The sequence below is a fragment of the Colias croceus genome, chromosome 10 (genome assembly GCF_905220415.1).
Source record: "Colias croceus chromosome 10, ilColCroc2.1".
Lineage (NCBI taxonomy): Eukaryota > Metazoa > Arthropoda > Insecta > Lepidoptera > Pieridae > Colias > Colias croceus.
In genome coordinates this window covers 9,646,769-9,673,100 of record NC_059546.1, presented here as the reverse complement: position 1 = coordinate 9,673,100, position 26,332 = coordinate 9,646,769, and the positions used below count along the sequence as shown (strand labels likewise).

At 36.0% G+C, this 26,332-nt stretch overlaps 1 protein-coding gene across 1 annotated transcript; it reads right to left on the bottom strand.

The window, feature by feature from the left end:
• Positions 1-642: 642 nt before the first annotated feature.
• Positions 643-26,125, bottom strand: LOC123695139 (rootletin). Its single transcript, XM_045640878.1, has 38 exons — positions 26,040-26,125; positions 25,685-25,873; positions 25,027-25,235; positions 24,445-24,610; positions 23,856-24,068; positions 23,385-23,543; positions 22,915-23,051; positions 21,746-21,860; positions 21,328-21,433; positions 20,818-20,948; positions 20,188-20,339; positions 19,457-19,602; positions 18,830-18,960; positions 18,222-18,418; positions 17,216-17,381; positions 16,671-16,860; positions 16,157-16,326; positions 15,611-15,803; positions 14,955-15,138; positions 14,046-14,221; positions 13,072-13,257; positions 11,894-12,074; positions 11,337-11,502; positions 10,658-10,771; positions 10,051-10,258; positions 8,376-8,485; positions 8,233-8,296; positions 7,701-7,813; positions 7,007-7,114; positions 6,797-6,881; positions 5,971-6,065; positions 4,738-4,966; positions 4,283-4,427; positions 3,621-3,865; positions 3,099-3,262; positions 2,542-2,706; positions 1,756-1,890; positions 643-770 (listed from the first exon to the last, which is right to left on the bottom strand). The coding sequence occupies exons 2-38, from the start codon at positions 25,844-25,846 to the stop codon at positions 660-662; spliced, it is 5,727 nt and encodes a 1,908-aa protein (XP_045496834.1). The 5' UTR covers positions 25,847-25,873; positions 26,040-26,125; the 3' UTR covers positions 643-659.
• Between the last annotated feature and the right edge of the window lie 207 nt (positions 26,126-26,332).

The window sequence follows — 26,332 nt, the reverse complement described above, 5'->3', positions numbered from 1 at the left end:
GGTATAAGGTTGAATTTATTTTGAAGTATATTGACAAACTCGATTAAGCCGTCTTTTGGTATTTTTGTGAATACACTTTAAAGTAATGCCAATGAGCTTGATTTTGCTTTAACATTATTGTTTCCAATTATAATTTAGACCTACACATTTGAAGTATTCTTAGTGATGTAATGTGATTCTATATCTAAGTAATTAACTAAAAAAATCACAAAAAAGTCGACAAATTTGATTAATTCAGCATTTGACTAAAGATTCAAATTCAAATTTAAAAGTGAAATTGAATGTAATTTATTTTCCGAACACGAAAATATGATCGACGATTGATCGACCGTTATTTATACGACATATTTCGTTGCTTGTCCATATCTAAATTGGTTTTAATCTAAAATAGGTGAAAATAAAAATTATTTTGACTAGAACATATGGCGATCATATAATTTTTCTAATAAATAAATAATATTTCGAAATCTATCAATCTTCAGTAAACTAGGTAATACTTTGAAACTTCCAATACACATTTTTTCTAATTTTGTAAAAACACATTTTAAACAACATTAAACATTCAAAACTACACTAAACATACTTTTTTCTTTTTAAATAGATATTTTAGTTATGAATTTCAAACTTGCTACATTGAATTATTTTCTTGCACAATTTCTTCAGCATTTTGAGGAGTCGTAGCTATCGTTGAGCGGCGGCAGACTGTGAGCTAAGGTGCTGTCCAACTTGCGAGCTTCGTGTTCTAACGTGTATGAATCTAACGCTGGATCCTAGAAAAAACAATGCAATTATTATAGGTACTATATTAATTATTGTACGATTAAAAAAAAATTGGGCATATAACCGATTGAAAACGAGAAGCGCATAAAACCTAACTGCGCGGCCACACAGTCGACGAGTGGTATGGGAAGCAACGAGGAAAGTAGGCAGGGACATAGTGCGGCCATGTTACTCGTCATGCCACTCGTCGTGCTCATCGTCCTGCTCACTGCTCCCTATTTTGTCGGCTTTTGCGCGCGAGTCAAAGGACCGGCAATACGAGTATGAAATGAGGAGCGTCGCGATAATCGCGCGAGTAAAGCAGTGTGTGGCCAGTGGGCAATGTCGCGGCGAATAACGGCAGCGCGATGAGCAGAGCGATGAGCAGCGCGAGGAGCATAGTGTGGCGGCGACATAAAGAAAAGAATAAAATTTAATTGCTGGGGTGGCATCATGGGTTGATGAAAGGTCAGGCGTTGTCACGATCGCGGTACGACGAAGATGCGGGTTCAAATTTCTCTGTGTGGTAGCCGTAAACCCATCTGTGACTTAAAAATAAGTATTTTAAACAATAAAAAAAATTGTGTGTGTGTGTGTGTGTGTGTGTGTGTGACTTTGGGAGAGTTAGTTTCAAAGAACTGGGTTAACCTGTTTGTACGTGTGCGAGTGTGAGGTAGTTAGGTGCAAATTTGTTTGTACGTGTGCGAGTGTGAGGTAGTTACGACCAAATCTGTTTGTACGTGTGCGAGAGTGAGGTAGTTAGGTGCAACTCTGTTTGTACGTGTGCGAGTGTGTGGTAGTTGGATTCAAATCTGTTTGTACTTTGTACTTGTGCGAGTGTGTGTTGTAGTTAAGTTCAATTCTGTTTGTATAAACCCGTTTGTATGTGTGTGAGTGTGTGTCAGTTAGATATAAACCCGTTTGTATGTGTGTGTGTGTGTGTGTGTGAGTTAGGTATAAACCTATTTGTACGTGTGTGTGTGTGTGTGCGCGCACCTGTGCGACGGTCCGCAGCGAGTCGCCGAGCGCGGCGCGCAGGCGCTGCATGTCGCGCGCGGCGCGGCCCGAGCGCGACACGTAGCTCTGCCGCCTACGGACCTCCGCTGCCAACTGTGCGCGGACCTGGCTCAGCTGTGTACACAGAGTATACCGTATTACTAACAAAAGATTTAACAAATGTACAGGATTACAAACTATAGTAGTCAGTAGCGCACTCAAAATGTTTCAAATTATAGAAATCAGCTGTAAACCCTAACTTTTTCAAACTATAGTTGTGAGCTGTTTACCCCAACTGTTACAAACTATAGTTGTGAGCAATAGCTTACAACTATAGTTTGTAACAGTTGGGGTGTATTCCAACTATTACAATCTATAGGTGTGAGCTGTTATCCCAACTGTTAAAACTGTAGTTGTGAACTTTTATCCCAATTGTTACAAACTGTAGTTGTGAACTATTATCCCAATTGTTATAAACTGTAGTTGTGAGCTATTATCCTAACCGTTACAAACTATAGTTGTGAGCTATTATCCCAACTGTTATAAACTATAGTTGTGAGCTATTATCTTAACTGTTACATGGCACTATTGGCAGGCAACCCGCGTTCGACTGCAAACTCAGTCGGCAACGCAACGGCGCAAAACATACCTAAAGTTCGGAGTGAAACCCCGATACGGGTCTGTTTATGTATTTTGTTTGTGTATTTCTTTAAGGATATGACTGTTTGTTTCTAAAATAAATAAATATATACCAAACAAAATATACCTAAAAATATTCCAACACACCTGATTCTCGAGGCGTATAATCTGCTGTCTATGGCTGGCCTCCCGCGCGTCGAGCAACCGCTCGGCCTGCAGCGCGGCCTGCTTGTACTGGTCAGCGTCTTGTCTATTCCCGCCCGTAGACAATTCCGATAGGTAGCGGTTGCGAGCTATCGATAGTTCCGCCTCCTGGGACGCGATAGTTAATATTTTGTATGGATTAGGAAAAAGGTGCAATCTATTGTACACGAATGGGTGTATTTTATACGGTTTACATTTACTTGAAAATAAAACTACTTAAAGTAAAAAACAAAACATCATCACTCAATAAAAAAACACACAAGAATAATGATGAAAATATGGCTTTAAGCCGTTTTTATAATTTGCTTTATCATCATCATTATTATTTTTTTATAAGACCATATTTTAGTGTACTATAAACAATTCATAACAAACGAGCATTTTTACTTTTTAGTAAATAACCTAAATTTTTATGAATCTCATAAAAAACTCACAAACGAAGTTCCACTAGCACCACACCTATTATAACTTACAATCCACCAAACCCATCTAATAATTACCTTATCAGCTAATTCCTTCTCCAAGCGCCGTATCTTCATCCTTAACTCTCTATTTTCCAACTCGAGCAGAGTGAAGTCCGCACCGTACGGTTTGTCTTTGCACGGTATTTCCTTGTAGTCCTTGTAATCTTTGTAGATACGGGAGTCTTTGGATGAATCCGCACCTGTTTTGGTAAATAGATACTTGGTATAGCTGCTAAATTAATGTGGAATAGAATATGTGACAATGGCAATTTAAATTGTAATAATTTCTGAGAAATTGTTGTTTTTGAGTTTGATTGCACATTTGGGAAAATATAGCCTTTGTATGTTTATTATTCTTTTTATCATGTAATAGACATTTGGTCAATTATTATGGTTGCAGTAATGTTAACAAAAAAACATTTATCGCAGAAATTCATCTTAAACATAACTTTTCTCCTTTCCACACTGCGAAGATACTGTCTCTTCCATGCCGTTCGAAGTCTTCATATATCTATAACAATCTATATTCTCTTTTTTCCCTTTTTAAAAAATACTTACCCGAATCCAAATCCGAGTAAAACACGCACTTATCAGTCCTATCATGGCTCTTGCTCCTCAACACCGGTCGAGTCATTCTCCTCTCAGCCTCCATCTTTCTCATAGTATCTTGTAATGCGTCATTCTTCGCCTTTAACTCGGATCTCTCTCTCTGCAGTGCGTGTAACTCTCTCTCTAGTTCAGTACTGTTAGTGCTTTCCTTGCCATCCCATGTTGTCATACGTAACTGTGATTCTAGGTCCGCTCTGAAAATTGTAGGATTTGATAATTAAATTCTAAATATGTACGTGATGCATACTTCTTTCTTATGTTTATTTAAAAACTGCGTATGTTAATAACCAATAGTATCGATTCATTTAGTTTGAAGCGTTTAAAGCGATACTATTGGTTATTTACAAACACATTCCTCGCTACACATCCTCGCACATTGGTGGAAAAGCACCCTAAAGCGTGTTAGAATCAAAGAGGCGAAAGATCATCAAATTTAGGCGTTTTTATTGTCATTATTTCTTTCTACGTCACATGTTTCTCAACGTTATCCGTATTTAAAACATACAACTTTATAAAATCAGTTAAAAAATACTTCCCTTATATTTATTAAAAATCTCTCTAAATAAAAATAAATAAATAAATATTTAAAGTGTATAAAAACGTATAATTACTTCTGAGCTTCAAGGTTAGCTAGCTGGTTGGTAAGACGATGCACTTGGTCCTCCAGTTGACAGTTCAATCGTTTATATTCACTCGCGGCCACTTTGGCACTTTCCAACTTCTCTGCTAGCACACGACGCTCGTTTTCACAATTAGCTGCAAATTTAAACAAATATAATGGCTCAGAAAACTTAAATTAACACAATTAAATCAAATTTCATCATTAAATCTCACATTGTTTAAAATACAAACATTGCTTTCTAAGATTTTATTACAGTAGAAAATCTAAAAGACTGGAAATCGTAAGTAAAAATAAATACGTCCAAAATTTTGAGTATACAGTGAATACGTGAGTTTATCTCCCAAACTGTCTCTGTTCTGTCAAACGAATACTTTATCCATAGCAGTTAAGATGACCACCAACCCTTAAACCCTTATAATAAGTTAACCCTGTAATAAAACTTACCAATATTCTTCTGCATCTGCCTCAACTTGTCCATAGCGTTATTTTCGTTAATTTTCGCTTCGTTCAACAATCTTTGCGTCTTGCTAACTTCAGCCCGTAGATCTGTTTCAGCGGCTGCTGCTTTTTGCAGAGACGTGGACAGTTGTTCCACTGTTCCCTTGAGAGATGTACACCTGTCTTCTAGAGAGGCTATCGTTCGCATGTAACCTTCGCAGCGATCTTGAAGTTTCTGGAAGGTTTGGAAATAAATAGGCAAATGTGGAAGATAGTTACTTGTAATGGATCTTCATAGATATTTATTAATTTTCTATGTAATGTTATCTGTGTGTTGAAATATATAAATTACCACTACACTATCACTGCACTATAGACATCATCACACTATTGGTCTAAGCATGACGATGTAATATAGCCTATTTGTTGACCCGAACTGTAAGTTATATTAATGCAAAATTTAAAATAAATACATGCAGTACTTTTTGAGATTAGCCCGGACATACATACAGACAAACAGACCAAAAATTCTAAAATATATATTTTTGGCTTCGATATTTATTGTAGATCACGCCCCAAGTATTCTTTAAAAATATATTCAATGTACAGTTTTGAGATTCCTACGATTCTTAACCGACTTTAAAAAAATGAGGAGGTTATATTATTGAACTTATAAGTACTTCTTTTGACGCGATGGAGAAAAATGATGGGAATGAATTTTTACGATGCGCGCGCACGCCGACACCTAAATTTAACAGCATGAAGTTAGTTCTAGGTGGTATGAAAATTGATAACTATGTTCAAGTTGTATATTCTAGTATTTTTTTTCCATACGCCAAAGAAGTATACCTTCTAACGCGTGTACGTAAGTACACGCACTCTTTTTTGACGTGATAACTGATAACGTCTTTAAAATCGTTTTAGTCGGGTGACATGTTTAGAAACTCAGGAGCGCGATCGCAGGTATAACGAGAGAGAGACGGACCGATCTCCCGTCTCATCTCGAGCGCTGCCAGTCATTCCGTGAAACTTGTCACGCGGAATCCTCACGAGCGGAGGCAGGCATAGCGTTCGAGTGAGTGGTCCGATCTTCCGTCTCTCTCCTCTAGCGGCATACAAACGAATGGAGATTTCGCTCAAACTTATATCACCAATAAGACGTTATCACGTAAACATCTCGATCGTAAACCTACTTTACAAACAACCAATTTTTTTTGTAGAAATTAGAAAACAAGTAACCTTAAGCGCTTGTTCCCTGTCCCTAGCGGCGACGGCAGCGCGCTGCACGTCTCCTTCTAATTGCGCGCGACGCACGTCCAGTCGGGATGCACGACCTAACACACAATGAGTAAAATACTATACAGGGTGTAATCGTTAAGTGTGCACAAGCAATTATTCCGTAACTATTGCAGATATCAAAAAACTTTAAACTGATATCGAAAGTACTTAACCTAATGAGTAAAATGGCCATAATAAATTTTTAAAAATAAAACGAGAAACGAAATATACAAAAATGTTACATTAAACGCTCCCATACATTTTATTTCCCATACATTTTGTATTCATAGCAGATTTTGGAAGTGACGTCCTCATTGTGCAATACAATGAGGAGCTTTATTTACAATTTCTAAATGTACTTCCATTCAAATTTGCGAAAAAAGAAAGAAAAAGTTAAAGTCTTTCATATTAAATGTACATGGGATATTCATATCTCATACTAAATTTATGGGAGAGTTTAAATAATCGCTTGTGCACACTTAGTGCCCGGGGGCGGTTAACCGCGCGGTTAGCCGCTTTCCCATTTTAATATGCAACCGCTTATGATTGTACGCACTAATCATAAAAACGGTTGCATATTAAAATGGGAAAGCGGCTAACCGCGCGGTTAGCCGCCCCCGCGGTTAACCGCTAGTGCGTAAGGGCACTTAACGATTACATCCTGTATAGCCATACATATGTTACGCTCAAACAAAATGATAATTGACTGAAAATTTTACACAAAGCGCGTGGTCTACTAGATAAAACATTAGAACAGCGACAAGCCACTAATAGTATAAGAGTATACCTTCCGCGGCAGCTAAAGCCTCCCGAAGTTGTGCCACTTCCTGAATCCGCTCGGCAACTTGTCCACGAAGATTTTCAGATTTATTCTGAAAAAAAACCAACACTTTATATTTCACATGTTATAATATGCCAGTAGTATGTAAATTTGTGTTCAATAAATTAATATTATAAGTACAAATGGTTTTATTTTCAATTAATCAAGCAATATTACCTCATTCTGTACTTTTTCTTCAGTGATAGAACTCAACGTGGCCTCTAAGCTTGTAATCTTGTCGCGCAAGTTGCTGATTTCCACTGTCTTCGTTTGCACAGATTCATTCTGCAATAGTTTCATTTCATTCATTCAGTTAGTAAATAATAGTAAATAAGGAATACCACTATAAATACCTATGACAATTTATGGAATCTATTTAGTATTTAAACGCTCAAATGTAATTTCATGACACTCATATAAATCTTCATCGAATAATGAATTAGTTGAGAAAACAATTTTAATAAATCAAACCATAATCGTAAACAAATATGACCGATTTTCCTATTTTACATACTGACTATTCCTGACACCTGATGCATTTTTAGGCAGATAAGCTAAACACAACGCATTTAGCACTTATAACTAGCCAATAAATCATAATAACCCACAGCTATGACGACAAAATATGTCAACAAAAATTACCAACTCCAATAACAAAATACAAAAATTCAATGTGATTGTAATACTGTTAAATATTAATCAAGACCTATTTAATATAAATCCGGTAGCCTGGAAGACATTGCTACTTAGCGAAAAAGCCCCGTTTGTACATATTTTCCTCTTATCTGTTCTTTATGTATCTCTATTTCTTTTGTGTGTGTAATAAAGAATTAAATAAATAAATAAATAAAATAAATAAATCTTGACTTACTAGTGCATTAAGTTGGGCGTCCCTTTGACCCAACGCAGCTTGCAAGCGAGATCTCTCCTCTTGAGCGCCGCGGAGACTGGTGCTCACTGATTGTAGTTTTCCTTCCCCTTTACCTGTTTTATGTAAAAATTAAATATTACTGTTAAATAATATTAAATAAAATAGATACATAATTAATTTAACGGATTTTAAACGCGATTTATTCATAATATTATTTTCTCGACGTTTCGCACACTTTGCAGCGAGTCTCTCCGTGACCACGCGAAGAAATCACATTTAAAATCCGTTAAAAATCTTTAATTTCTAAACGTAATACTCGCGTAAAATCAAACACTTGAAAATACTATCTTATTCGATTAGCAAACGATAAATTTTATTTTTTTCCTCAACCTGGAAATCGAATTGGAACATTATATTGATATAGCTGTTGTGGAAAAAAGTACACGAGAAATTATTTTATTTAACACCTACACCGAGTTAAATAACTACACATACAAAAAAAGCAAAAGAAACACTATATACGCGTTTATACCTTGTTGTTCAGTCACTTCCTTAAGCTGTTTCTTGAGCACATTCATCTGTGTTTTAAAATCATCCTGAAATAGAAATAATGCGTTATAATAAATGTATTTTAAGTAAACATATTATTTAGAATCTATCCTATATGTTACATACCCTTTCTCTTTCAATCTGACAGACTTCATGCATAAGATTGCGGACTCCCTTCTTGATCATCTCAGGATCCACGTCAATGATCTCGTTGCGATCCTCTGAATGTTCGCGAGCTGAGAAAATAAGATGTTATTTATTTTATTGTTACGTTGAAAGTAAGTAAATGTTCTTTTTGAATGAAGTAAATAGATCGACAAAATAAATAGATGAAGTAGCTTAATCAGGCCGACAGCTAGATCCAATGGTTTCTAATGGAAAGGTGAATAAATAATATTGTATAGAATGTACAATGATGTGTGTAAGTTCATACAGAACAGATTCATTATGCCCCATCCACACGCTGGCTGTTTGTCGTAAACACCGCAAACAGCAAACGAAGTCCCAAACACCAACCACAATCACCCAACACAAACAGCCATCCACACATGCTTGGCGAACGTTCATAAGTCATAACATTCCGAATCGGCAAACATGCATCCTTTGATCTGGCAAGAAAACCGACACCGATGCCGAACACTGCCCAACACAAACACAAACAGGCAAACATCGACAATCACCCATCCACACGTCCGTGTTTGCTGTTTGCTGTTGGCTGTTTGCTATTGTTTGTAATGCGAATGTCGCATTTATACATTTGAAACGACACTTCTTTACACTAATAATGCCGCAATAGAGCGGCTTTGCCTATAGCCGATGCGACTCTACGTCTGCCCCCTTAGCCTAGTAGATAAACGTATCTACAACCTACGTCAATCTCATACATTCGTAGTCTATTCTATTGAACGCTACGCTAACAGAAAGCCACTTGGCTAGGGGGGCTGTACTAACTTCTATTTGGGTTATAGCAGTCCGGTATGACGGCGGACTACCCTGCTTTATGCTAGAGCTGACTCTATCTAAAGACAATACGACTCTACGTCTCTACATAACTCTATGCGGGCTGTGTCAGTCCAGCTGCATGACGGCGGACTACCCCGCTTTGGGCTAGAGCCGGCTAGAGCCGCTCTACCTAGAGCCAAAGCGACTCTACCTAGAGCCAATACGACTCTACCTAGATCCATAGCGACTCTACCTAGAGCCAATACAACTCTACGTCTCTACATAACATACATACATAATATGTATGACGGCGGACTACCCTGCTTTGGGCTAGAGCCCTACCTATATCCAAAGCGACTCTACCTAGAGCCAATACGACTCTACCAACCTCTATGCGGGCTATATCTCCTGGCCGGACTGGCCAACCGTCTCCGGGCAGCGTGTTGTATGGTCCCATCCGGTTGCACTCCACACACACGGCGCAGTGTATGCGCTACTGAGGAGAGACGTGCGTCTGCGTCACGGCGGGCTGCTTCAGTTTGAGTTAGTGCTGCTTCTATTAAACCGAAGTGACTTTTCCTTGCAGAGACGTGGCTCTACTACTCTATATATCAAGTACTAACCTCTATGTGGGCTGTATCAGCCGGGCTATACGGCGATCTACCTGCCTCTAGACTAGAGACGGCTCTATCTAAAGCCAATACGACTCTACGTCTCTACTTACCTCTATGCAGGCTGTATCAGTCCGTCTGTATGACAGCGGAAGGCTCGCTTTGGGCTAAAGCCACCTCTACTGAAAAAATCCGACTCTACCTAGAGCCAAAGCGACTCTATCTAGAGCCAATACGACTCTACCAACCTCTATGCGGGCTATATCTCCTGGCCGGACTGGCCAACCGTCTCCTGGCAGCGTGTTGTATGGTCCCATCAGGTTGCACTCCACACACACGGCGCAGTGTATGCGCTACTGAGGAGAGACGTGTGTCTGCGTCACGGCGGGCTGCTTCAGTTTGGGTTAGTGCTGCTTCGACTGCGCGGGAACGGCCCTCGCTTGCGTTTAGACGCGTCTGTGAATAGAAGAAAGGAAAATAATATATAATACAATTAGTTACAATTTGATGATAATGTATTGTTTGTAGGTAATTGCTTATAAACAAAAAAAATGATGAATTTTAGGAGTATGTTCACAAGAAACGCAAGACAATAATTTTTTTTTTTTTTTAATAATTACATTTTGATGATAATGTATTGTTTGTAGGTAATTGCTTATAAATAAAAAAAAATGATGAATTTTAGGAGTATGTTCACAAGAAACGCAAGACAATAATTTTTTTTTTAAATAATCTTCGTGTTGTTTTTTGAGCAGATTTTTTTTGAAAAATAGCGAAAATTGTTGTAGATTATAAACTATATTTATTTAAAAATTTAAAACAAACTTATATTCTATATCAATAAGTAGCACAAACCTTGAGTTCTTGAATCTGTTGCGTAGCGTCCGCTAGACACACTTCCAAGTTGTGTTTGAGCTCTTCTAACCGTCGTTCTTTCGAGCGACAATCTTCGAGACGCAACACCAGTTCCTGTCAAAATAAAAAGATTTTAATAATTAATTAGAGCTTTTTTTGTTCAAAGTGATTAACAAAAAAAGCATTGAATAGATTTTTTTTTATGAGTGAGGAGGCAACAGAGCAGACGCGACGCCTGATGGTAAGCGGTCAGCGTCGCCCATTAGCACCCACAACGCCGGGGACATTGTGAGTGTGTTGCCGGCCTTTTAGATAGGAATACGCTCTCTTCTTAAAGGTCCCCAGATTGTAACCATTCGGGAACACCGCACAAGGAAGCTGATTCCATATGACTGTTGTGCGCGGAAAGAAGCTTAGCTTACTCTCCACTATATGACAAAAGTAGATTAGTGATATAGTTATTGTATAATTGTTGGTGTATATTATAAAATACATAAACACACACAGTAACTAAATAAATAATTCGATTACCATCCTAAATCAAGACCTATTATATCACTCAGATAACGTGGTCTCTCGCCCAACAGACCATCTCCAACTCATTAAACCATGTTAATAACCCATTTTCTCAAAGCCTCATATCATCAAAACCATTATATAAACACTAGTAGATTCGAACCTGGTCCCTCGCCCGACAAGCTTCTTCAAGTTCAGCGGCCCGCTGTCTCACAGCGGCGAGATCAGCACGAGAAGCACCCAGCAATGCTTCTAACTCAGCGCCATGACGTTTTGCTGTACACGCCTCGTTAGATACGCGTTCGCGTTCTTCGCTTTCGTTCTGTAGTCTATGGGAGAAAAGTGAAAATTAAATACTTAGTATTTAAATAGTAATAAATATTGTATATTCTTATTAACATCTTTAAATTGCCATACACGAGCAAATAAACAGATTTTATTTGATTTTATTTAGAATCTAAATCAAAAATATCAAAACACAATACAATAATGTTTTAATGACACACAAAAACATACAAACAAATTATGTGTTTAAAAGAAACATAAAAAAGACGTGAGGCACTCGGGGACTACCGCGGTAAAGTTATTGCTATGCCTTCAAGCCACACTTCCGCCCGTTGGAGTGGGGAGCGTGAGGTTTTTTCGTTACGGAATTTCTCGATTCGATGCCCGCGCTCAAGGCCCGCGATAGAAGTTATGCAATAGCTTAAAACTACCCACCTCGACTGCAACTCCTTAATATCATGCTGCGCCTGTTCCAAGGCAGCTCGTTCCCGCTTCAACTGTCCCTCCGTAGTGCGCAGCGATCTGTCCACGTGCTGCCCGCTAGTTTCCGACTCCTTTAGCAATGTTTGTACCCGTGTGAGTTCGAGTTCTAGGGAAGTACGAGTTTCTTCCAGTCCTGTTGTGTTTGGTGGATTTAATACTTTCGCAAATTTTATATATTTAAGTATTTTTTTTTTTCTTTTACATTTCAATAGTTATTAAATGTTTAGAGATATCCAGGTCGATGAAAACGATGCTAAAAAGCTATCATAATCATAACGCATAATATCTCGTTTTGCGAATCATTACTTGCCCACTATTTTTATGTGAATCAAAATTTAAACATTATAGGAAAGTCAATCACAATTAATTACCTGCTAGCTAGTATCGGAACATGAATAGGAGACGTTCATTTTTTTAAACACTTTTCCATCCACCATCTCATATTCTCACCTTCTACGTATTCCAGTTGCGGGGCACTACCTTTCTCGAATCACTGTAATGCTACAGAAACTAGCTACTCCAAACTCGTGCCGCCGCGCGTCACTCACAACTCCAAGCTATTGCCGCCGCTCTGCACTCATTACTACAAGCTATTGCCGCCGCTCTGCACTCATTACTACAAGCTATTGCCGCCGCTCTGCACTCATTACTACAAGCTATTGCCGCCGCTCTGCACTCATTACTACAAGCTATTGCCGCCGCTCTGCACTCATAACTACAAGCTATTGCCGCCGCTCTGCACTCATTACTACAAGCTATTGCCGCCGCTCTGCACTCATAACTACAAGCTATTGCCGCCGCTCTGCACCCACCACTCCAGTCTAGTGCCGCCGCTACACTCGTCACTCCAACCTAATGCCGCCTCCATACACTAACATTTCCAATGTAATGCCGCCTCTCCACTTGCTACACCAAGCTAATGCCGCCTCCACACACACAACCTAATGCCGCCTCTACACTCTCCCGCGATCTTATGATAAGCTTTGTCCCTATCCCTAGCAGCGTTTCTCCTTTCGAGCTCTGCGCGCTTCACATGCTCACGCAGCTCCCCGCACTTATAGCTCCAAGCTAATGCCTCTTTTATACACTCGTCACTCCAATTTAATGTCGCCTCTACACTCTCTACTTACCAGCGATCTTATGATAGGCCTCATCTCTATCCCTTGCAGCATCTCTCCGCTCGAGCTCTGCACGCTTCACATGCTCACGTAGCTCCGTACACGCGCTGTGATACTTATCACGCTCCGCAGTACAGTTGCTGAGCTGACGGCGTGTATCGCCGAGCTCTTTGCGCAAACTCTCTGTTTCGTTCTCCACTGTAAAATTATAAACATTGACATTTATATGAATAAACTTACGATGCGTCTATTAGGCAGACTTTTCGTTTAGCACTGCTTTAATTAAATATAAAAAGGCATTGAAAGTCGTATCCTAAATTTTCAGGTAAGTCAGTTCAAATTATCATATCATCGTGATAAAAAAATTAAATGTTGAATCATCACCCCTTATAATTTCACGTTTGTAATCATTTAGCTAAAACAAGTGCCGGAACAAGGGTCTAAATCTATACATATAATAAATCTGTAGAAGGGTCAATTCTGTACATTGAAAATATTGAAAAAATAACTAGCAGGGGGTGTTACTGGATCGATACCAAACCCAAATATGTGATTAAAAAAATTTTTGTCTGTCTGTCTGTCTGTCTGTATGTGAAGACATCACGTGAAAACTACCGGTTCGATTTCGATGAAACTTGGTATAATTATACCTTATTATCCTGGGCGTAAAATAGGATACTTTTTATCCTGGAAAAATACGTAGAAAAAAAATTAATCTCAATTTTTCAGTTATCCATAGACGTTGTTCTGTAGTAGGTACCGCGAACACACGTTGCGTATTATTATAGACCTAGCCGTATTTGGGTCCAATAGATATTTATAAGATGTCATTGTCCGAGTTACTCAAAATGGAGAAATAAACCATCCACGCAAAGACCGACATCCGCCAAGCTAGTGTATAATATAACAAAATTTCGATTAGATTAGTCTTTAATTTAATACATAAAAAATATCAAAAATAAAAAAAATGGATATGAGAGACTTACAATCCTTCAACTTGCGTATAGTATCCTGCAGCTGCGCATACGCAGCGTCATACTTGTCCTCAGCCAATGAGAGCTGCGCACGTGTCTCTTGGCACTCGCGGTTAATCGCTTCCTTTTCTAAATGCAATTCTTTGATTCGGTTTTCGAATCTCGCGCATTCATCTTCTGCTGCTGCCCTGTAATTTACGTTTAAAAAAGTTTATTGGGCTGAAAAATAGAAACAATTATGAACTTTTGATATGACTCTTTCCTTAGTATTGAAATAAAGGAGAAACTTGTATGTTTACATTTAACACACTATATTTTTTTTAATACCATTTTATCTTAGTTTGTAATTTAAGTTCAGAAATAAGCACATACTTAAACATAGACGAAAGCATCTCTAGCAGAAAAATAAAATTTTATAAAAATAAGACTGTCTACAATATTGATGACAAAATTATTTAAAAATATGTCGTTATGCCATTATTTCTTGGAATGTAACATTTTATATCATTATATATTTACAAAATGCCCTATAATACTAACTTAGCCTCTTCCAATCTTGTTTTCAAAGCGGCCAGATCATCTTTGAGCTGATTTATATAGTTTCTGTCTTGATCGCTTCTCGCTTGAGCGTCTCGCTTAAAACGCTCAAGCTTGTTCTACTCACTGTATACTATGCTGTATAACCCTATATCTATACTAATATTATAAAGCTGAAGAGTTTGTTTGTTTGTTTGAACGCGCTAATCTCAGGAACTACTGGTCCGATTTGAAAAATTCCTTCGGTGTTAGATAGCCCATTCATCGAGGAAGGCAATAGGCTATATATCATCACGCTAAGACCAACAGGAGCGGAGCCACGCGGGTGAAACCGCGGAGTGCAGCTAGTTTATAATAAAAGTACCCTAGATTTAAAATACTAACTTAGCCTCTTCCAGTCTAGTTTTCAAAGCGGCCAGATCATCTTTGAGCTGGTTGATATGGTTTCTATCCTGATCGCTTCTCGCTTGAGCGTCTCGCTTACAACGCTCAAGCTTGTTCTGCTCACAGTCGAGAATGCGTTTCGCTTCTTCTAAGCGTTCTATAAGAGCTTGGTGTTCTTGGTGTGCTGAAATTTATACAGATAATAAATTCGTAGGAAAACCATTTTTCTTGTACTTTACTGTATGAAATGGCAAATAATAAGACTTCTTAAAGTGAATGGCACACTTTAAAATCTGTAAAAAGATCTACAAATGTGATAAGATATGCGAAAAACATTTTTACTTTTTATAATTAGGCGTACTGCGCAATAAATATGACTGAGATTTCAATATTACCTGATCGCATATAAGCGATAAGGCCGTCATATAAACTTATACTTTTCGTACTTTGGTCATAAAACTTTTCTTTTCGTATATTTATATTTTTTTGTGCAATGTACAATAAACGATTTGTTACTTAAGTTAACCTGATATTTAATAAAAAATAACCATAAACCTTATTAGCTATCTTTCTTTCACACTTGCAAAATAAAATAAATTATCCCTTTCCAAATCAAACAACATAAAAAATACACCCGAAAACAAGTAAAACCTCACCCATAAGCAAAGCTTGTTGCTTATCATTCTCAGCTCGTAACATCGCTTCATCATGTTGCAATATAAGCTGATCTCTAATAGCCAGTAGCTTCTTCTCTCTTTCCCTCGCACTAGCTTCTAATACTTCCTTCTCGCTCGTTAGTGTTGCTATCGTTTGACTCAACTTTTGTTCAAGCGCTTGGCGTAATTGCTCCTGTAGAATAAACATATTATTTTAGATTTAATATAGTTACTTTGTTGTACCTTGACGATTTTAACACAATATTGAATGCAATTCGAATAGTTTATAAGATTTTAAAATTATTGAGCAACTATTATAAATTATTTATAAACATTTTATTGTGACCGTAATATTTTTTTTATGAGTTATGTCTTCTTTAAATATATTTATGGAACTAAAGATTCTAATGTTATTGTTATGTCTGTAATATTTTTATCTGTTGGTATTTTTTTACGATCAGTCATCGCACCGAACTCCGATTCTAGTTTATTACATACTTCATTTTGAATTCTGTTTTTTTTTTGTTATTATTAAAATACTAATACCTTTTCTTCCTTTAGCTTGGTAATATTCTCCGTAGTAGTTCTATTGAGGTTAGTGATAACTTGCTGGTACTCCGCCTCCTTCTTACCGGACTGTTGACTCATACTGCTCTTTGTTTCTCGAAGCTTCTTCTCTGTGCTTTCTAGATCCTTGGTCAGACGGGTTATTTGACCTGGGGTGATTTTAACCAGATTTATTGAACAGTTAAAAAATCGAATTAACCTTTCAGGTCCAATATAGACTGTTGCACTTATTTGAAAATGTTTTTTTAAGAATAGAACAATTTCGTGGCCTGTACAGTCATGGAGAGGCTTGACCACCTGGCCGAATAATGCTGATTTTTTTTATTATTAAAAAAATTCGAAGAACTATTAGCAAATTAAAATTAAAATTGTTTTCTATCCTGAATAATAAATATCCGACTTTAAACATAACATGAAATGAGATAATTCTACCTACCTTTATAAACTTACTTTTTAAATTCTCCTACTAAAACCTTACCTATTGTTCTCTTACCTTTAAAGTTCTCCTGTTGTACAAGAGTTTCCTGCAAATCATGTTCCAACTTGCTCCTCCTATTTTCGGCATCTTCTAACATATTGGCCGTATCGAATAGTACGGCTTCTAACGCGTCTTTTTCAGAGCGAACACTCGCTAATTGCTCTTGGAGGTGTTGCTTGTCTTTGTCTAGATTGTCTATGAGGATCTGGAAATTTAAAGCACTTCTTTTTATCTAACTGTTTGGGTTAAATGCGCATGAAACAAAGACTTGTTACACTAAACAGTACTTAAATACTTAGAACATGTCCAAAAGATTTTAATTTTTAGTTACATAGCATTAAAACGTTTATAACGTTTTTATTTTGTATTAAAAACGTTTAAAAAGTATAGAAATCGCCACGATACGGCAAAAATATGTACGAATTCCGCTATGATGGATTTTTTTCTATTCTTAAAAAAATTTCAATCTCCAAAAGCTCTGAAACCGGCCGTATTAAGCACATTAAAAATATACCAACCACAATTGCATATTAAAAACGAGAATATAATAACATTCCCACCTGTCGTTCCTCGCCCTCCTTAACATGGTCTTCTATAGTGCGGTTCAATCTACCAATCGTCTCTTGCGCTTGTTCGAGCCGTTGTGTCAAACGTATGATCTCTTCGTTTAGCGCGTCTTTCTTACGCGCCATCGCTGTCAGTTGGGAACTTAACTCGCCACGTTCCCTGGAATATTTCAGAACTCAATACTATATACAGGGTTACTTGTCAAACACCAGCAACCTCGCAGGACAAGATAGCTAACATCTTAAGTAATAACATTTGTTCTACGACTTTTGGCATAACGCAATAAATTACTTTTAAATGATTTTTAATCCTTTATTGTACTCTCCTAACATTTGTAAGTCTATGTTCTATTCATTATCGGATGGACGACGCGACACCCCCTTCCCCCTCTCGTTCGCTTCTTGTTTACGTAATTTTTGGGATGCGCGTAGTTTATAATATTCAAACGGAAAATTAAATTAATATTTATTTTTGTATGAAAATAAAATCTAACAAATTATCAAAAGTCGTAGAGCAAATGTTGTTACTTATGATGTTAGCTTCTTGTCCTACGAGGTTGCTGGTGTTTTACGAGCCCTGTATAGTTGATTAATTCACTTAATAACAAATGCTGTATTATCTACAAAATGAATGGAGTGAGTGAGAGTGAGCAAAAACAGTGAAAAGTACCATTACTAAAAGCTTTACAAAATTTACATTTACACATTGGGTCAAATGAATGATTTCTCTTATTGGGTCAAATGAATGATTTCTCTTATAAATAATCCTCAGTCTTCTGACAGTACAAAATTAGAAGCTCATGAAAATTTTTCTATTAAAGTACATTTATAAGTTCTTTCCCATTCTAAATACTTCGCAGAAACTCTTTAGTATTTTCGCACAGACTCACTATATCTGCTTCCAACCCCATTCGATATTGTTTCAACAGAAGCAGGCGAGCCTAACTTACTTTGTATGAACCTATATCCTGCCCAATAAACCCCTTATAACAACTCTTACCTAACAACTTGTCGTAACTCCATCTCTACTTTCTCTCTCTCTCCTTCCAAGAACTTGATCTTCTCGCACAGACTCGCTTTATCTGCCTCTAACTCCATTCGATGTTGTTCTGCGGCGAGTAACTCTTTGCGCAGAGAGTTCAGGTCGCCCTGTTGTTCTGATGATTGGTTGGAGAGAGATGATTTCTCGTCTTCTAACTGTTTGGGATATATGTAAAGTTATTGATTTGATTTGTTAATTTTTGATGACAGAACGTTGGGTTATAGTAAAGCTTGCTTTTATTTTTATTGTGAATAGCAACATTTTACTAGAATAAGGGCTGATTTTTTCAATTCTTGGTTCAAACTTATTCGCGAATATCCGCGATTGAAAAATCGGCCCTAGGTCCGATAAATTAAGATATGTAATGTTTGTTAAAATTTATATTGTATTGCGTGTGACGAATAAAAATCATGCTCAGAACGGAATAACCAATATATTTTTTATTATAGTTATTTTTTCGTGTTTTTAAGAATTATTTATATTATATTTGTAATTAACTGATTAAAATTTATTACAACATTTTATACCAAATAGCAATGTCCAAAGTAAATAACGAATTCACATACATGTTTAACATCTTCCATAAGCTTCTTCTTATCACTCTCGAGGTTTCTAACCAGATTCTGCAGCTTCTCAACAAGATCTTGCAAATCGCCTCGCTCGAGCAGCGTGCGCTCCAGCTCTATTTCTAGCTCACCTGATGAAATAAGTTCGTGTGCCGAGCACACGTGTCAGAAATGAAACTTCTTTGGCAAGATTCAAAGATACCAAAACAATCACCTTACTTCATGACGTGATGGTATAGCCATTTAAATTTTGCTCTCAACGCGCCTTAAGAAGTTTCACTTCAAAAGTAGGGCTTTTTAATTTTTTATTAAAAAAAAAGAAACTAGTCAAGTGCACTTTTTGAAACATTTGTCAACATTTTCACACAACGCCATTTGGTCTTAAATTAATAGGCTATTATTTTTTACACATTTAAGTATTTTTAACGTTGTTTATTTCAGGTACGTTTTTACGCAAATAAAATCTTAACTACGTCGATGCTGCAAAAATGTTCAAAACTAGTGAATTGAAATCTATTCAATAGTTTCAACACTTTTAGTATTAACTTTTTTTTTAATATTTATTTATGTCAGGTATTAAATATTATTAGTATCTATTTTTTCCACGTTAAAATAATCCGTACGTACTTCTGTTCTTATCCATTTGCGACAGTATAGCGTCCGCTTCCAACTTCTGTTGTTCCAACAGATCTCTTGCTAGAGCAGTTTTATTTAGTTCTTCACGAGTCGACACTAAATCCGAACGGAGACGGGATGAACGTTCTTCTTCAGAACTGTGAAAGTGATATTATTTTATACTTATTTTATTTATTTTAGAAACAAACTGTCATTTACAGAAAAAAATACATAATAATAATATATAAACAGATACAATATTGTAATAATTGTATTGAAGACCAGTCGGTTATAAGGCGTATTGGATTTGGATTATTGGAATATTGGTAGTTTAATTTATTACACACATTTTAATTAGATTTATACGGCAATAGAAAAATTAAGGTTGCCCAGTAGTAGAGTGAAGCAAATTTATTTACCTTTGATTGACCTGTCTGTCAAAAGTTGAAATTTGCCTTACTCTATTACTGGGCAGCCATAATTTGGCAATTTTCTTTTATCGTTAAAGTGTAAAATACCTACAAATATTTCTTACTATACAATAAATATCGAAGAATCAAAAGTTCGACATAATATTGTGACATCCGCCAACCCGCATAGGAGGCCCGTTTCCCAGCAGTGCGAACGTATATGGGCTTATGGTGGTGATGGTGATGATGATGGTGGTGATGATGGTGATGGTGATGATAATGATGATGGTAGTGATGATAATGATGATGATGACAATAAATATAGTATATTACCGTAAAACAGAGTCCCTGCTGGTCAGCTCTCTATGCAAATGCTCCACTTCAGAGTTGAGAGATCTCTTCTCTCCTTCCAAAGCTTCTATAGTTTTCTCCAAACGATGATTGACCTTTTGCAGTTTTTCGTAATCCGATGTTAGGGATTCCACCTTGAATAGAACATTTAATTTTTCAACTTAACAATAATTTGAAGATTTTAACACTAGGAGACACTTTCGCGAAATACTGATAAATATACTGAATGCCTATTTAGCACTTTTACGAAATATTTTTCATACTTATTTATTTTTACTGATAATTTAGCATAAAGGAAGTTATCCAAAAATTGAGAAATTGGCTTTAAGTATTTATAAAGGTTCGTTAGCATTAATATAACTGGAAAAGAGAGTGTTTCTGCAGAGCACATGTGTCAGAAATGAAACTTCTTTGGCAAGATTCAAAGTTATTAAAATCGTCTCTTTACTACGTGACGGTATTGAAATGACACGAAACTTCTTTGGCAAGATTCAAAGATACCAAAATCGTTGCTTTACTCCACGATGATAGGTATTGCCATGACGCTACCTTGAAATTTTACTCTCAAACTAACGAAGTGTCACTTATATACCTATAAAAAATCCATCTCACCATAGCGTTAATTTCGACTCTATTCCGCTCCAAGTTGTTCTTATCACACCGCAACGCTTCTACGGTTTTCTGAAGAGATTCCTTCTCTTGCACGACTTGATTGAGATCTGTGTTAGTTTGATCTAACTTTCCTGTAAATAAAACTTTTTAGTTTAGATTTAATTTAATGTGATTAAATTAGAATTTATGCAATTTTACTCAATTGGAACTTATGGCAGTTTATTTTCAATAAAAATATCCTGTAATGCCTGAAAAAAAAACTTGAGCGATGTCAAGGGACATCCGGATGGAACGAAGTGTTGAGTTAGAGAGAGACAGACAGAGAGCCACGCGCACGCCGCACAACTCTAGCAAAAAGTGTCGTGACAACTTTTCGTAAAAAAAATTTCCGTCTAGCCCCCTTTCACAACGCGCGATAAGGAACTTCGTTCTAAAACTATGAAATAAATAACTGGGCCGCCATGAACGAACCCATAAACAAAAGTAAGATTACAACTATTAGTGATTTACCTTGCAAATCCTGCACTTTGTTCTCCAATGAAGTGAGCGTATTGTCAGCTGAGTCGGAATGTTTGCGACATGTCATTAGTTGTTCCCTTGTGTTTTGCAGTTTAACCTGTAGGTAAATGAATAATGTTATTAATTAATATAGACTATAGATAATATAAATACATCTATGTTAAATAGATCAATTAATGGTATATTATAATAATATTATACTACATAATTTTAAATTCGAGTTTTAGGACCTTTGAGTAAGATACATACTACAAATATGATGTATTTTGTGATTTGTCTTATACACCGAAATTAAATAAAGATATATGAATTTTTTTATTTTATCTTTGTTCATAATTTTTTAGTTCTAATATTATACCTTTTTCAGAAGAATTTGAATAGAAGATTATTGATTCGCTCATGTTCTCACCTGCAACTCGTGTATTTGTATCTGATACTTGTGCAAAGCGGCCTGTAGAGCTGAGATGGTACTTTCCGCGAACGCTGTGGCATTTGCTGCTTGGGGTACACCTCGTTTGGGAGACCTGGTAATTTATAATATGAAATAATTATAACACCTAATAAATTGAAATATAATTGAATCTAATTAATAGCTCCTATTTATACTATACTAGATGCGCTCCGCGGTTTCACCCGCGTGACTCCGCTCCTATTGGTTTTAACGGGATGATATATAATATGGGCTATCTAACACATCTTCTTCTGTGCTAATTGCATCGCATAAATGGTTGCAATCTTCAAAACGCAATTTAGCTTATTTATATTGTTGACGCAGTCGACGAAATCGCATCAAAATATAATTGTCAGAATTTTTACATTTTTATAGAATTTTTTCAATAATTAATCGAACCAACCTTCTTGGTTAGTTTCCCCACCAAAAATACCTTATAAATTTCTGAAAACACGCGTAAACACAAACATTTGAGGAATTTTTATGTATCTGCTTTTATTGCACTTTTTAAAATTTAATAATTGATTTTAAAATAAATACAAACAATATTAATTCACCCTTTTTACTTTTTAATTATTTTACACATAATACATTTTTGAACGCATGAATGTCAAACATTATTTTCCGTATTTGACAGGATTGACAACTAATGATTGACATGTACGAAAATCAAAATTTTCGGAAAATATTTATTCGTCTAGTTTTTGTTGTTTTTATGATTTATTCTTCTATTCTGGGCGGTGACAAATCCAACAAATCCAAAACCATGAAAATTGGTTTAGCAGATCTCGAGTTATAAGTGTTGGAACATACAGACTTTCTTTTATTTAAATAGATTTAGTGTTTTCTTTAATTCTTGTCTTGTTTTAAACAAAGGACAGAGTGCTCTAATCTGATTTTTCATTTTTATTTAATTCTAGCACTGAGTGACTTTAAATTGTACAAAATAAAATACAAAAATTCAGTACACTGTACAGTGATAGTCACAATTAAATCCAGTGAACAAGAATGAGTAGTATTTTTTATAGATATATCAATCTTAAAATGGAAACATAAACTCAACAAGCCTTCCAACACGTCAGACAACAATTATAATAATTTCACATTTTTACATAGTCAAACCATACCTATCACTGGAATACATATGTGTGGGTGGTGCATCACTTTCCGAGTCCTGTATCAACGCTCGAGCCACTTCTTCTAACGCAGAACGCATTATATTCGCCTCTGAACATAACGCCTCTGCACATTCGCAACGCTCCTCCTGTTTATATAGATAATTAATAACAATATTAGGAGAATAAAATATAAATCCAAAGGTTAAATTCTTAATTATTGCTCTCGTGGACTAAGGAACTTATTAATATGAACCTTATTGTTTACAAAATAAAGCTCTTTTCTCACCAATCTCTGCAACTCGTGCACCAGTCGCTCTATAGGTAACTAATAACTATCAAAATATGAATCTTATCACATAGAAAATAAAGCTTAAATTCTTACCAATCCCTGCAACTCCTACAGCTATAAATGGCAAATGGCAACTACCAATATGAAATTATGAACCTTATTGCATAGAATATAAAACTTAAATTCTCACCAATCCTTGCAACTCCTGTAATAGTCTTTGTATACGCGCGTCTCTTTCCCGCAGCTCAGAAAGTGCATTGTCTCGTTGCGTATTTGCCGTGTGCAAGTCGGATCGAAGGTTTTCGATTGCTGATATGGGTGTAGAAGATTGGGCTTGGGTAGATTCAGGCTACATTAGAAAAAAAAGATTAGGTATTTTAAGATATTTTTTAATTTAATATTTGTTTATAATTAGTGATTATCAATGTATGCCTCAGTACGCAGCATATAATTTGCTACAAATAAAATTTGGTAGTTTATTGACTTTTACATTTACAAAAAATAAATGTAATTTTTTCATTGAGACATGTGCTTAAATTGTATCTTACACAAACTCAATTTTTTCAATTTAAATAACTATTTACAGAAAATAAACGAATGTACACAAAATAAGTAAATAATAAACAATTAATCTATATTTTAATACAATATAATTAACAACCTTAGAGCTCCCATGACTAGCATACGCCGTGATAGCGTATCCACTGAGCGTCCCAACCAGATCTCTTGCAGCGGAATCAATATCATTCTTCACTTTGTACAAATCCCGTTCAGTGTTTGTTTGCAGTTCAGAGAAGAATCGTTTAACGGAGACCACCTCACGCCAGAGATTGAGGAGACGATTGTGCTCGTTGGAGTAATAGTCGTTGAAGGCCTGAAATTTATTGTATGAATAAATTATGTCCAGTAAAAAAGCCTACAATAAAAGTTTATGTGAAGGTTTAAGTGTAGATACGTAATTATGACAAAAAATACAGAAATATTTATTGAAAGGTGGTCTAAAGTAATGTATATGAGACAAAATAAATCCCACAGTTTTCAAGGAAATCACAAAATACACGCCATCAAGTATGTGCATACAGAACCAATACAATACAATATAAGACTAAAATTCAGAATGATGAAAAAAAATTATCATATTAGGTTTTAATTGCAAGGATTTAGACTTTTTCCATTCTCACTCATTTAATGTTCTGTTTAAATAAACAGTATTTATTATTCTTGTTGTATTTCTTATTTATACAATATACCTGCTCTTCATCCTTCCACTCATCCTCTTTGATAGCCATTTCATCCCGCAGTCCCTCCCAATCATTGGTGAGCTTTTGCAAGTCGTTTGTGAGAGCCTCGTTCAGCTGATGTGACTCTTCCAGTTGGTCTCGGAGCAAGTTGTTTTGGGATACTAACTTTTCACATCTAGTAATTTTATATTTTTAAATTAATTATTAAGTTAAAAATATAAATTTACATGTTACTTAATGTTATATATAGAAAGGCACATAGAAATTTAATTTATTCCAAAACAATCCCTTTTGATTTATTTACAAATAAAGAAATGTTTTTGTTCTTGTAGAAATATTTTTGACATGGAAATTAAAAAAACATAGTAAATTAATGTTTTAATTAATATAACATTTCAGCAATTAATTAATCGAAATAACAGAAACATTAAATACTATGGATTCACCTCATATGAAAATGCATCAATGTTTGAGTAGTTCAATAGCCAGTTAATTTTAATATAAATACAGAACTTAAAATCATACATGTGTGCCTAAACATTTCAGCAACTTATACTAGATAATATATAACTTATTAAAAACTTTGCTTACTTGCGTTTCTCTTCATCCAATCTCTTGAGTGCGGTCTCCAAATCAGAAATACGCTCATCCCTGCGAGTGTCACTAGAAGACGTAGCGAGAGACGGCGGTGGCAGTGCTATAGCTTTACCAGTAGATGGTCGGTAACTCGTTTCACTACGAGGTGTTGTTTCAAGCATTTGGTTCTCGAGTTCCGCGCATCGTTGTTTGTATTGCAGCACCTGTATTTATTTGGAGTTGAGTATTTTTTTATTATTTGCAGGAAACATTGTATTGCTTTCAATTACACTGCATTCAACAATTTGTTTCATATTTTACAATAAATTTTAATTTTAATTAAGTAAGGTAAACAAAGTAGAATTTTGCTTTGAATTTTGGCACAAAAATATAGACAAGTGAGAGATGACAATGACATTGACGGAAGAAATTTCGTGTAAGAACTGTATCAATATAAAGATAGGTACCTAAATCACTAATATAAAACAAGTCACTTCCCGCTTTCTGTCCGTCCATATGTAAACTTAGATCTTTACTACGCAACAGATTTCAATGTAGGATTTTTTTTTTGTAATCTATAAGTTATTTACATCACTAAAACGGACACCAATCAAATGGATAGGTATAGCCAACTCAAAATATTGTTTTTTTCTACAAAAAATAATTTACATACTTTTGCTTGAAGTCGCGAAACCAACGCAGCCTGGCCTTGCTGTGCACGACGGTAGGCATCGAGCCTCCGCTTGTGATCAGCGCTCTCCCCAGCAAGGCGAGCACGAAGCTCTTCATTTTGCCGCCGCAAATCACTGCCTACACTACCAACTGGAGAATCCATGTCCGGTGGAGTTCTTGACGGAGATTTCTTGAAGAAAAAGAAATATAATTTTAAAGATGGAACTAACAATATTTTATAGGTAATTATTTTTGATATTATAATGAAATATCATTAAATTGTTACTACTGTAACCTACCTTTTAATAAACACGTTTCAATAAAATACTGTGTATTATTAAAAAAAACCTTTTTACCTCCTTTTTAGATCGCTGTGGTAGCGTACTTGGTGTTCTACGGCCGATCGGAGCCCGAGCGCTCCTCGGCGTAGTTAAACCTTCCCTCGCAGGCAACTACAATGAAAAAATACAAGTATTATTTTTAACACAAAAATTTCTAACGCTGAAAAGCTAGATATTTATTCCTATAGACCTGGAAAGAAACCTTCTTTCGTTTATTTTTCCTTTTATGCTTTACTTCGAAATAGCAATGTCGAACAGATTTAAATTCAAATTCCATTCCAAAAAAGACAATTCACAACACGAAACAC